Source organism: Panthera pardus, unplaced genomic scaffold, assembly GCF_024362965.1.
Source record: "Panthera pardus isolate Hobbes unplaced genomic scaffold, ASM2436296v1 HiC_scaffold_12, whole genome shotgun sequence".
Lineage (NCBI taxonomy): Eukaryota > Metazoa > Chordata > Mammalia > Carnivora > Felidae > Panthera > Panthera pardus.
In genome coordinates, this window is record NW_026526677.1 from 75,114,734 (window position 1) to 75,128,836 (window position 14,103).

At 36.5% G+C, this 14,103-nt stretch overlaps 1 protein-coding gene across 2 annotated transcripts in view; it reads right to left on the minus strand.

Annotated features, from left to right (window-relative positions):
- The window catches only part of SLC36A4 (solute carrier family 36 member 4), a 50,751-nt gene that overhangs the window by 18,220 nt on the left and 18,428 nt on the right, over nucleotides 1-14,103 (minus strand). For both annotated transcript variants that reach the window (XM_019450073.2, XM_019450074.2), the window contains 3 exons: nucleotides 8,919-9,146; nucleotides 6,857-6,955; nucleotides 327-496 (listed from right to left, as the gene is read on the minus strand). In XM_019450073.2, the coding sequence (XP_019305618.1) occupies nucleotides 327-496; nucleotides 6,857-6,955; nucleotides 8,919-9,146 (497 nt within the window). The remainder of the gene's footprint in view (nucleotides 1-326; nucleotides 497-6,856; nucleotides 6,956-8,918; nucleotides 9,147-14,103) is intronic.

Below are 14,103 nucleotides of genomic sequence, written 5' to 3' on the forward strand. Positions count from 1 at the left end.
TACATGTATTACAATTTTTATTATAGTGAGTCCATATTAAAAGAATCCATGTTTTACTTTGATATTTTACTCAAATTTGGGATATCCTATAATTTTTAATCTTTTCAAAGAATCTCAAAAGGACCTATAAAATACTAGATGGTCTCTGAAGATTATGAAATCACAATAAAATAAGAAATCACAAATAAGGTTATACAAATAAGGAATCACAAAAAAATTTTAAATGTTTAAACCATAAATCCAAAAATACATCTTTGTCATCAAACATTGGTAAGCTATATTTATAGAGTATACAAGCTAGGATTAACAAAATCAGGTCCACCTACCACACATCCTGGGGAAGATTTAAAGTTATGCTGCCTTTAATTTCATCACGGAAACACATATATCCTAAAGTAGCTAATGTTACATACAAAGTTGTAACAATTCCCATGCCAATATTCAATGCTTGGGGGAAGCGTTTTGATTCTTTCATTTGATTTTCCAGTGGAAGGACCTACAAAGAGAATGTAGGTAATACAAGTCATTTAAAATGATCTGTCTTATATATACACAAGTATACATATATACTTGTTTTACATATACACAAATTAATCTTTCTATAGTTTATATGCAAATTTTATTTCCTTTTAAAAAACACATAATAAATTACTGAATATTTTTCTTGGTGTTATATATATTATTTACACTACAGATTTTTAAATCCTTAAAAAGGTCTGAAATCAGCTCTTACTAAGCAAACCTGTCAGGTTTTTGTAAGTAACTTCTTATTTTGGAATAACTTCAGATTTACAGAAAAGTTGCAAAGACAAACAAAAAACTCCCATACACCCCTGACCAGTTTCCCCTCATGTTAACATTTTATACTACCAAAGTACATTTGTTACAACTAAGAACCAACATTGGTACATTATTAAACTCCAAATTTTTATTTGGATTTCATTAGTATCTCCACTAATGTCCTTTTTCCGTTCCAGGGTCCCTTCCAGGATGTCACACTGCATTTTGTCACCATATCTCCTGTCTCCTTAGTCTTCTCTTAACTGTGATGGATTCTCAATCCTTTATCATTGTTCATCACCTTGACAGTTTTGAGGAGTACTGATTAGATATTTGGTATAATTTCTCTCTACTGGGGCTTGTCTGATGTTGCCTGATGTTTGTACACTGGGATTATAGATTTTAGAATAAGATACCACAGAGGTGAAATGCCCTTCTCATCACACATACTATCAACATGATTTATCACCGGTGAAATTCACTTTGATCACTTGGTTACGGCAGTGTTTGCCAGGTTTCTCTGCTTGTAAAGGTCTTTTCTTCTTTCTCATCATACTCTGCTTGTTGGAAGCCAAGTCACTAAATGCGGCCCATAATTCAGGGACTGGGGGGGATTAAGCTACACCTCCCGGAGAGGAATACCTACATAAGTGATTTGGGAATCCCTCTATGTACAAATTTACTTAATTGCTCATTTATATTAGTATGCATTCATGTATATTGTCTTATACTTTGGGTATGAATCCAAAGCATTTATTTATTTTGTTGCTCATATTGTTCCAGCTTTGGTCATTGTGAATCCCATCAGGTTCTCGTATTCCTTGTAGTCCTTTGACATGCCTCTGTTCTTTTGTTTTCTGAGCACTTCCATACTTTTTGGCACTACAAAACGCTCCAGACTCATCTTGAATTTCCTGGTTTCAGCCCCAGAATCAGCCATTTCTCCAAAGAAATTTCGTTCTTTTGTTGTAGAATGGTACTTAGAAATCAAGATCTGGGTGCTGAGCGGGCTTGTAGTGACTGTGTATCTCTGCTAACAGGACTTCTTATCTGATGGTGCTAGGAAATACATGTGTGCATACTAACCTATGTATATTCATGTCATAACTGCTTCTGTATCCATGTGTATCTACTGTGTGTCAATTTTGTGAGATGAGTAAGTTATGTTTATTATGTAAAAAAACCTTTAAAAAAAAAGGAAAAAAAGGCTAATTGAAGAGTTAAGCTACTTTAGGCAATTCTTCAGAGGTTCCGGCCAGGTGATCTGATCATACAGTAAAAGACACTAAGAAATAATAACAGCAATTATTTACCAAGTACTTACGATTTACCATTTTTTAATTGAGATAAAATTGGCATAGAATACTGTATTAGTTTCAGATGTACAACATAATAATTTGACATCTGTATACACTGCAAAGTGATCACCACATGTCTAGTTATCATCCATCATCATACAAAATTACAATTTTTTTTATAATAAGAACTTTAAAGATTTATTCTCTTGGCAACTTTCAAATATGCAATAAAGTATTACTGCCTATAGTTGCCATGCAAAATTTACAAACCTTTAGCTAGACTCACCAGTTAAAAAAGAGAGAGAGCACAATTAAATAAAATCAGAAATGAAAGAGAAGTTACAACTGATACTACAGAAATACAAAGGGTCATAAGAGACTACAATGGACAATTATATGCCAATAAACTGAAGTAGGATAAATTCCTTGAAATACATAATTCCAAGACTGAATCATGAAGACATAGAAAATCTGAATAGAAAGATTACTAGTAAGGAGACTGAATCAGTAATCAAAAAAACTTCTAACAAACAAAAGTCCAGGACCAGATGACTTCACAAGCAAATTCTACCGAACATTCAAATAAGATTTAATACCTATCCTTCTCAACTTCTTCCAGAAAACTGAAGAGGAGGGAATACTTCCAAACTCACTTTACGAGGCCAGCATTACCCTAATATCAAAACTAGACAAGGACACCAAAAAAAAAAAAAAAGAAAGAAAGAAAAAGAAAGAAAATTATAAGCAATATCCCTGATGAACACAGATGTAAAAATCCTCAACAAAATATCAGCAAACCAAATTCAATAATACATTAAAAGGATCATACACCACAATCAAGTGGGATTTACTCCCAGGATGCAAGGAGGATTCAGCATCTACAAATGAATCAACATGATACACCAAATTAACAAAATGAAGGAAAAAAATCAAATGACCATCACCACAGATGCAGAAAAAGCATCTACAAAATTCAATATCCATCCATGATAAAAACACTCTACAAAGTATGTACACAGGCAACATTACTCAACATAATAAAGGCCACATATGACAGGCCCACAGCTAGTACCAACTCAACAATAAAAAGCTGAAACTTCTCTTCTAAGATCAGGAAAAGTCAAGGATGGCCATGCTCACCCTTTTGTTCACTTTAAGAGCTCCTTCAATTCCAAAAGACAACCCTGCCAGGTAGAGTACTCCTGGTTATAAGTTCTTGGTTTGTTTGTTTTTTTTCCTTTCAGCACTCTGAATATATCATGCCACTACCTTCTGTTCTGCAAAGTTTCTGCTGAAAAATCAGCTAACAGCCTTATGGGGGTTCCCTTGTACGTAACAAGTTGTTTTTCTCTTGCTGCTTTAAAAATTCTCTCTTTGACTTTTGACATTTTAATTACAATGTGTCTTTGTATGGGTCTCTTTGGGTTCATCTTATTTGGAACTATCTGTAGACCTACATGTCTGTTTCCTTCTCCAGGTTAGGGAATTTTCCAGCCGTTACTTCTTTGTTAGTTTTTATGCCTCTTTTTTCTCTCTCCTCCTTCGAGGATTCCTATAATGCAAATGTTATTCTCCCTGATGTTATCCCACAGGTTCCTTAAGCTTTACTTTTTCAAAGTTTTTTTTTTTTTTCTTTTTCTTTTTCCTGCTCCATCTGGGTGAATTGCATTGCCCTGTCTTCGAGGTCACTGATGAGTTCTGCTTCTTCTGGTCTGCTGCTAAACCCCTCTAGTATATTTTGCAGCTCAGTTAGCACATTCTTCAGCTTTGTGACTTCTGTTTGGCACTTATATTTTCTCTCTTTGTTGAAGTTCTCACTGTGTCAATCTATTCTTCTCCCAAATTCCATCAGCATCTTTACGACCATGACTTTAAACTCTTACCCACTAATAGATTACTTATCTCTATTTCAGTAAGGTCTTTTTCAGAAGTTCTGTCTTGTTCCTTCATTTGGAACACATTCCTCCATCTCATTTTTCCTGACTTTTTGTGTTTGTTTCTGTGTATTAACTGAAACAGCTACATCTCCCAGTCCTGAAGGAGTGACCTTGTGTAGGAGATGAACTTCATCATTCAACCTTGACCTAGGTCTTGGCTGTCTCTTGAACCTTTGTGACTGTCTAAGCAGACTGATTTAATCTTGAGAAGTTACAGTTGTTGAGGGCGTGCCAAGACCTGCCAGTGTTCCAGTGTGGGGATTTTAGTCAGTACCAAATTTCAGAACAGTTGAAAGCCAGATTCCTGGGCAGCAGCGTTTAAAGTACGGAAATATACAGTCTGTAGGGCTATAATTGTTAACCCTGCTGGCCTCTAGAGTAGGAGATCTGGAGGGGCCCCCTGGATAACAGTTGCAAAAATTGAGGCTTCAGACAACACTCTAAGCTCCTTTCTGGGAGGTATCACCAGGCTGTAGCAAGGCCAAGGGAGAGCACAGGACGGTGTCTCCCTGTGTTCCTTCAGAGTGCTTTGGTAGCCTCAAGATGCATGGCAAACCTGAAGCCTGTCCCTCAGGTTAAAGCTTCAGAACTTGTAAATACGCCTTTTTTGCTGACAAACTGGAGTACATTTCAGTCAACTGTCTGTACAGCACCCTGGGCATGGGAGCCTGCCAAGAACAGTCTTTCCCATTGTTACAGTCCCATGGGGCCCTGGAACATAAAACCTCCTAGCCACCAGGGCCAGGGATCAAGGGGTGTCCCCTGTGTGGACTACACTTGCCCACAGCCTTAGTATGGCAGGGGAATAGCACTGGGGGCAGGGCACACCCACCATTGTTAGTAAGGCAGAGGGAGGCTGCTGTGTTTGTGAGTGTCCTCCTATGCCAGCATCACAGAGGGAGACTGCCAAAATGGTGCCCACCAGTGCCTCCATCCCCAGGGAAAGTCCCAACACGTCCCTGCCTCTCCAGATTCTTTTAAGATTCACAAATGAAATCTCCTCCACATATGGCCTAGGCACTTTTCAAACTGCAGCTTTTATGCTAGGTTCTGGGGCAAGTGAGTCCATATGCGAGCCCTTTAAAAAGGAGTTTCTCAGATCCTACAGTCCTTTGGATCCCACAGATGTAAGCCCCACTGGGGACTTGTCTCTCCAGTGCAGGTCTGAAGGGTTAGGATGCCTGATGTGGGTCACAAACCCCTTGCTCTTCAGATAAAAGCTCCCTATATTGGGTTGCCGCACTGGGGATGGGGTTTTTGGTGAGACCACATCTCTGTCTCCCTCATCTGTCTTGATGGGGCCCTTTTATCCTCTGTTGTGGAGGAACTCTTCAGCTAGCATTCAGTTCTTCTTCAGGGGGATTATTCCATATGTAGCTGTTGACGTGATGTGTCCTTGGGAAGGGGGGAGTTCCGGATCTTCCTACACTGCCATCTTGGACCAGCCCCTGCCAGGTATTTTTCTAGATGCTTCGAATGCAGCATCTCATGTGGTCCTCAAAATAACACTATGAGATAATAACTCTAGTAATATCTCCACTTTTGAGGTGATAGGTCCATATGGGAATATTAACTGGTTAACAGAAGAGAGAATAATTTGGATGCTGTAAAGATCATCCAGACCTGAAATAAAGGGCTACAGTCAAGAATGGTGCCGGTGTGGCTAGAAAAGGAGAAAGGGAAGGAAATTCACATTTAGATAGGCTCCTTCACATTAGATAGCATTTGGGTGTTTCAAATGTATTTTCATTTATGGGGAAACAGGAAAGAAAAACAGACATGCCTTCATTACTGATGGAATGGGGGAACCAGGGGCAAAGTGAAAGGAACTGTTCCAATGTTTCAAGCTTGAGCAACTGCAAAAAAAAAAAACCTGAAAGTAACAGGACATGAGAAAGTGAAGCTGGTTTTAGATAAGACAGTCTATGTAGTACTCTGGAGTTGCTGAACTTAAGATGTCAGAGGAACAACTTAACTGGAAATGTCCAATAGTTAACTAGAGCTTGCTGGTTAAAGACATAAGTGAAAACCTGCAGTTATTTCTGTAACAGTGATAAGTGGAACTGTAAGAATATGTGAGAATTCTCTAAAGGAGAATTCAGAGAGACAAGGAACGCAAGCAAGATGCTGTAAAATTGTCTTTTAGATCTATTTCATCTGTAGTTCGCATAGATGTATAAGTGGTTTTGCTCCTATACCAAACCATCTGACAATGGAACATAAGCTGCAGAGCAGAAAGCAATCTTCTATTTTCCCCAAATCTACACATTTCAGGCTTTAAATAGACTGGAAGCATCTTGAATGGAAATATTTAAGATCTTAGAATCCTCAGGGTCCTTGTATTTCTTGGTATTAGCTTTATGATATTATCATTTCTCAAAACAAATATGACATGTGCAAATCTGAAGGGAGAATTTATATTTGATTCTTCTATGTAATGGCAACTTTGTAACAATTTCAATCCACTTCAAATCATCTAGTCTATAAAATATGATGTTTGGGGCTTGTCTGAATGTAACTTGGGCTTGGCAGAGTAGATGGAATACAGATAAAACAAAGTCGGCCATGGGTTGGTTTTTAAAGCTGGGTGATGCTTATACAAGAGTTCATCATACTATTCTCAAGATTTTGTATCAGGCTTGAAATTTTCCTTAATAAAACATTAAAAATCATCTAAACTAAACTATAATTCAAGTCTACCCTATCAAACTGCAAATCGTGTTCTGGTAATGAAGAAAATAGAAACAAAAAAGAAAAGTGCATTTTAAATGTAGTTTGACTACATAAATCTTTGTGTTAACTTAAAATTTTTATGAACAATAATAAAGAACAAATCCTTACCACTCCTATGCCTTCAAAAGCAAACACAGCAGTACCAAAAAAAAGTGGGTATTTTTTCCAACCAGCCACTATTGGAAGATTGTGGGGATTTGGCATATTCTGGAGAAAGAAAGAAAAAAACAAGAGAAGTTACATCTTTACTTATTTTAAACAATGTAAAACGTGACATCATGGACAATGTAAACAATGTAAAACGTGAAAGCGTGACATCATATACTTCTGAGCTTCACAATAACAAATGTATGTTATAAAAGTGAATAGTTCTTTCAATAAACACTTTAAGCACCTATGTTAAATGTAGCCAAGCTGTTAGAATTTCACTGCCAAAAGCCATTGTTTCCCTCATGCCCACACATTCCATCTGAGCTCAATGCTCCCGATTACCTGTTTCCACCTTCAAGTCCCAGGCTGTTCACACTGGGTATGGCTCCTGGCACAACAGGAAATAACATAAGCATACTCAGTCTGAACTGAGTGCCATATAGTCAGTTATCAACCACCGCTCATGGTGTCTAGCGAAATTCATTTTCTACTCTGTTTTGCTCTTTCCATCTCCAAGTCACCTGGTTCCTGATTTTGGCTTTCTACCTCATAACTCTGCTGCTTCCTCGTACAGGTCTCCTTCTTGATGCAGTGTCTTACACTTTAACCAGCCAGTTGCCATTACTCTTATTATTCATACATACTCCTTGACCCTGGCTTTGATTACTCAGCCCCAACCCACAGCCTTGTTCCAACTTTTGCCATCCGGAGACTCACAAACTGTACATCTTGTTCAAGATCTCTGGTTCCACAACGACTATATCTTCCAGCTATCCCAAGTCTGCTTCCCACTCTGTTTACCATCCTGTGTTCTCTGCCCTCCTTAATTGGAAGTGGAATTCAAGACCAAGAAAAGAGGATGAAAAAAATAACCTGAAGTGTAAAAGCACATGGATAATTTGGGTAATAAAGAGGTCTAGAATATCAGAAGCGTAGGGAGACTTGTGTGATATAATGGTTATCCATGATGGAAAATACAAGTTATGGTCAAAATGAAAGGGATATTTAAGTGTTTGGGTCATCTGAGAATACCTAACTGTTATTCAAGACTCACACTGTTCCCTCTACCTAAGGAACCACCTTTTCTGCTCCACTAATTCTTACATGTTCAGGTAAGGGGTCGTGAACTAGAGAAAGCCTTATGAGATGTTCCTGCCTGTTCCCTTCCATCTCATGTACAATAAGAAAATGTCTACAGGTTTTAGAATTCAGGGCAGGGGGAATGAAACAGACCCATCATAACAGAGTTTGTGATAAATTGCCAATGGAGGTTTTAGGACAATTGCAACAGCAATATACAAAATGGATTGGCTCAGGAAAGACTAGAGCAGGCATTCTTGACCTTTTCTGAGTCCTCAGCCCCTTAGAGATGAAAGCTATACACTGCTCAGTAGAAGAATGCATATATACATACAGAGATGCTAAATCTTGCAAATAATTTTAAGGGATTTGCAGATCCCCTGAATCCCATCAACCGATGTTTTTTTAAGAATAGTCCTTGTAGGGTTAGGATCCCCAGACTTCAGACAATGAAATCAACTGAGGCTGCCTACTTCAGACAGACAGGCTACAGATTAGTAGAGTGGCAGTGAATGGAAGTGGTGGCAGCAAAAACAGGTTCAGAAGTCAAAGAAAATTATAAAATTACATCTCGAGACTGGTTCAAATCTTACAAGAATAAAGAAAACACTAGTGAGTTCTTTGATTCCTGTTACACAGTGTACTGAGGCATTCCTAAATCTTACAACTCAATAGGGTAGGTATCACTATCTTCTGCAGCAGCGTTACAAAGCCCAGAAACAGATTTACCAAGATTCAAAACCAGGCCTGAAGACAAAGCCTGCGCTCTGTGTCACACACTTTGCCAGCTGAGCAGGAGCCCCAAGTTTACTGATTATCTCCTGTGTGCCACATGACGAAGTAGGGGTCTTCACACATCATTACTTTTACCTCCAAAGTGAACAAAGAATTAGTTATAAGAACCATAGGTTAAAAACGGTTTAAAACATGTTATACTTACCCTAACGACATACTGATAAATTATCACAAGACTGACAGCCATGGAAAGGTTGGCGAGGAATGAAAGCACAAACAGATTCTTTAGCTCACGAATGAAGACCAAAAGAATTATAAATGGAAGAAAGCAAAGCATATATATCCTTAGGTCAATACTTCTTCTCTCACATGGATTTGATGAATTGGTACTATTCAAAAGTAACACTTTACTCTCCAGGAATCCTTCATGAACCTACATAGGATTACCAGGAGAATAAGGAAGAGGGGGAGAAAAAAACTTTCATCAACTTATAAGTGACAAAATATCAAGAAATTACCTATACACTCTATGATAATTCCTTTACAATAAATGTTTATATTTTTTCAAGATATTCTAGCTTCCTAGAAATACATATTTATCAAATTTAAGGATAATTAAAATAGGATAATTCTTCTTTGCAAAACAACTTCTTTTATCATACTGTAAAAATAAAGTTCACTAGAAAATTATGAGGATTAATTTACCAATTTATTTTGAAGCTTTGTACTCATGATTCCAGCAAAGGCTCAACCTGCTTCTGAGATAATCAAAAGTGGATGTATACTTGCCTAGAATGACCATATTCTACTCCAGATATCCTACTCTGACTTACTCTCTTCAGAGAAGGTAACAAGCTCATATACCTCTTAGAAATGTACAGTAGTCAAGATAAAGTTTAGAAATCATAGCCTAACTTTAAAGCTGTTTTATAAAACAACTGTTTATAAATTATCATCACTATCAAAGGGGTGCCTGGCTGGCTCAGGCAGTTAGAGCATATGACTCTTGATCTTAGGGTTGAGTTCAGGTTCCATGTTGGGTATAGATATTACTTAAAAATAAAATCTTTTAAATAAATAAATAATCATCACTATCAATACATGCATGGCCATGTGCTAGATGTAGATAAATTTTTGCTAGAGCAAAAAACTTCAATAAATCAATTTTACCTTCAAATTAATTCAGCCACTTCTATATACCAACATTCAGTGTTCAAGAGTTACAGTAATTTATAGGTTCCACATATTAAAACTTGTCTCATTCAATTAATCACATAATCCAACTTACTAAAACAAAAATGAAATTATGCAGGACTCTACAAACACTCTTACAAACTCACAGCAGAGGTATATAATATTATAATTTAAATGCTAGGGAAAATCTATTTGCCCACAAACACTCTACACCCTCCTTTGAACACAATGACATTATCAAGTCTCTAGATACTTAAATTCTTAAGAACAAGATCCTATAATAATAATAGGGAGCATTTTTTGAGTACTGAACTAAATATATACAACATGTCATCTAATCCTCAAAACAACTGTCTGAGATGGCTAGTAATATTAATGTCAACTTACAGTTGAGGAAACTGAGGTTTAAAGAAGGGCCTTAAAAAAAACCTTACATAATATCAAGCCAGTAAGTGGTAGTTCTAGGATCCAAACCCGGCAGGAGACACTAGAATTTAGCTTATGACCGCTGCATGTTAACTGGACCAAAATACTGTAATTCAGAAAGGGGAGGCCCCTTGCTCAACTAGCCACCTGCCCTCTACTTTGACATCTCTCTCTCTAAATATAATAAGTATTAAGAGGCCCATTAAGTCAGAAGTTTAGAACAAAATTATAATATGATTAACAATTCAACTGTTTCTTATATACTATATAGAAACAAAATTATATAGAAGTATAATTCTATACTTCTAATTTGTGATAAACAATGTTTAGTATCACTACAAATGTACACATCACCTTAAACTGCAGGCAATGTATTTACTAGTTTTAAGTTAGATAGGCAATTTGTAACTTGTACTGGACTAACAAACTCTCAGGTTATACCATGAACCATTTAAGAAATGCATACCTCACATGTATCTTGTAATTGGCCATCAAAACTTTGTATTTTAATTTTTTTTTTTTTTGAGAGAGAGAGAGAGAGAGGGAGAGAGTGCGCACAAGCAGGGGAGGAGCAGAGAGAGAGGGAGACACAGAACCCAAAACAGGCTCTGGGCTCTGAGCTGTCAGCACAGAACGTGATGCGGGCCTCAAACCCACAGACCATGAGACCACGACCTGACCCAAACTCAGTCGCTCAATCAACTGAGCCACCCAGGCGCCCCAAAACTTTCTATTTGAGGATCTGAAATTAGAAGCAAAATTGGTAATTCACATTACTTGGCTTTTAAAAACATATTTTATTTGTTGACTCATTTTCCCAGTAACAAAATTATTTACAGCCAAATGCTTCTGTATCAAAGAAGTACCACCCATAATCAGATTAGATAATGATCAACATTAAGCTCTAACAAGGATACCTGGCAAGAGAAAATCAGTTATATAATCAATTTTAAAAAGGGTTGTTTGAATGGTGAGATGGCTGGGAACATGAAATTAATTCTACCACAAATATCTCATAATAATTTAGTATTCTTTGCCAGAAAAATGATTATAAAAATCATCAGGATTAAAAAATAAAATAAAGTGTAGATACATACCCAGAGCAAGATTCAGGTAAACATTTGAGTCCTTTGGTGCCCTCTAGAGACAGATATTGGCTATCTAATAGGACTTCCTATGATCTCACATGTTTACCAAAATGCAAAACACTGAAATAAATATTATAAAATAAAATTACTAAATTCAGTTGTTTCCATTTAAAGCTTAAATTTACTAAAATCTACTATTTATTAATTTTCAATGATTCAGTAATTTAATGGTTAAAATTCCAAAGGTAGATTATGTTCTTCAGCAAAGTTAAAATAAATACAAAATTAAAAAGCCTTAACACCCTATATTTGTCTACTGCTTTACATTTTGCAAAGGCTTTCACAAACCTTTTGTCACTTGAGCCTCATGATAAGTTTAGGAGGAACAATGGGAGATTTTGTTATTATTCCCATTTTACATATAAGGAAACTGAGGCTTGACCAGGGATAAGGAGATCTTGACCAATGTGTGATTTAAAACTGAGAGAGAAGCAATTTGAATGTGGATATTCTGTCTTTAAAATACACGGTCTTAAGTATCACTATATCTTTTTTTCTCTTGATATCCCTTCCTCACTCTTCATTCCCAAAAACACTATTTTATCTACCTGAAATGTTCTAGAGTATCTTCAAGTAGGAACAGAGGGGAGCTACAATAACCACGATGGATTAAATCATTGGAGGTACTATCCATTCATTTTCTCCTGCCAATTGTCCACAATGACTTAATGGGACCAAAAACAGTCCTGTGGCAGTCAGAGTAGGAGGTTCACACATCTGTATGGCAACTAACCCCTTACTTCTCTGATCTGATAAAATACGGCAACTTTGATTTTATGTAGACTAATGTGGTAATAAACTTACAGTTTTTAACTCTAACAATAGTAATTGGTAACGTATAATCAACCAGTGTGTCTACTCTTGGAGACTGCTATAAAATGTGAGAGAACAGATCTGCAGAGAGTGAAAATCTCTGATGCGACTGTTTCAATAACCATCTGTCTGCTCTGCTGAGGTGAAGTGTTCACCATTGCTTTCAACTTTTCTCAAGTCTGCGTATCTTTTACCATGTTGCTTTTTATAACTCAAAGGACTTTCAATGTTCCACCTATAGCAGGCATTCTTCTCCCAGAGAGTCACTTTTTCTGCCTGGCCTTCTTAGAACATGTGCAAATGAGTTAAATTCTTCCATTCAACTTTGGAAGCAACTGATAATATTTCATAGGAGAAAGTCACCAACCCTAAGCTTATATGCATTTACATACTCTATGTCATGTGCACACACACGCACAACTAAAATCAGACAAGGTCCTGTCCAGTGATGAACAATTAATGTAATGGGTGGCACCAGTGTGTCATAGACCTAGTTCTCAGTTTAATCTGCATGACTTAGGGCACACTGCTCATGCTTTGTGAGATTTAGTTTACACATTCAAAAAATGAGCATTGTACATGACAGAGTAGTGGTAAAAACTAAATGAAAAACTAAATGAAAAATGAATACTTTATTAATATAAGATTATTAGGCATTGTTAGCATTATTCTTAAATTCACATCAAGTTTGTGGTGGCTCTCTTAGAACATAATAGAAAAGATACATGACTACCATGTTGTATAATCCTGGAAAAGGATCATTTTTCATCATATTCTACATAAATGACTGGTAAGATGGTATGTCTTATCAGTTCTTGACAACAGATAGTCTCTTGACTGAGTCAGTAGTCAAAAGAATATGCAACTTGTGGAATTAAATACTTGTAAGTCAAAAAGCACACTGTCTAATGAGTAATGCTAATGAAAGCATCTACTCTCCCATTTGTAAGGAAGGGATGACTCCGTGAGCCTTTCCAACATTAAAAATCTAAGCTAGGGGCTTTAGCAAATTATGGCCCAAACACCAGATCCAGCCTACCACCTAAATTCTTGAAATAAAGTTTTAATGGAATATTGCCATATATATTTGTTACTATCATTACTGTCTATGGCTAAGTCAAGAAGACCATACGACCTGCAAAACTGGAAATACTTATTATCTGGACCTTTCCAGAAAATTTGTCATTCCTGGTCTAAATATAAAATGAAGCATACTTTATACTTGAAAAAGTGAGTCAAATACATACTTATATATCTACATATAGGTTCTTTAGAAAACATATTCATATCATTTTGCATTAAAATACCTACAAGTACTGTATCTTACTATGTAAGATGTCTACTATTGTACAATGCACATATGGATAGTTAATAAATGTTATTGATTAAAATAATGATTAAAGCAGAACAGGGTGTAATGTACTCGTTACAAGTTAAAGCGCATAAAGAAATGTATTTTGGCGTTGTTTTGATAGGGGAGCTTCTTTATTTCAGTGCTTTGCATGTTTGTTCAAATTGACAGTCTCTACCAAGACTGCAAACCACTTCCTTTAAAAGTGAATCCTTAAAATATGGAGAGAATTACAGAACACTACACATTTTTGACATGGTATCTTTTTAGACAATAGCAATAATTACTGGATTTTAGTAATGCCCTCTTTTTACTTCACTTTTTAGGTTGCTGGCTAAACCATATATGTTTACTTATAAAAAATTAATTTAAAAATATGCTTCCAAAACATCTGTGTATCTGCTTTTGAGACCTAAATTTCAAGTATGTAAGAATCCGTCAAATTATGTCCAGTTCTG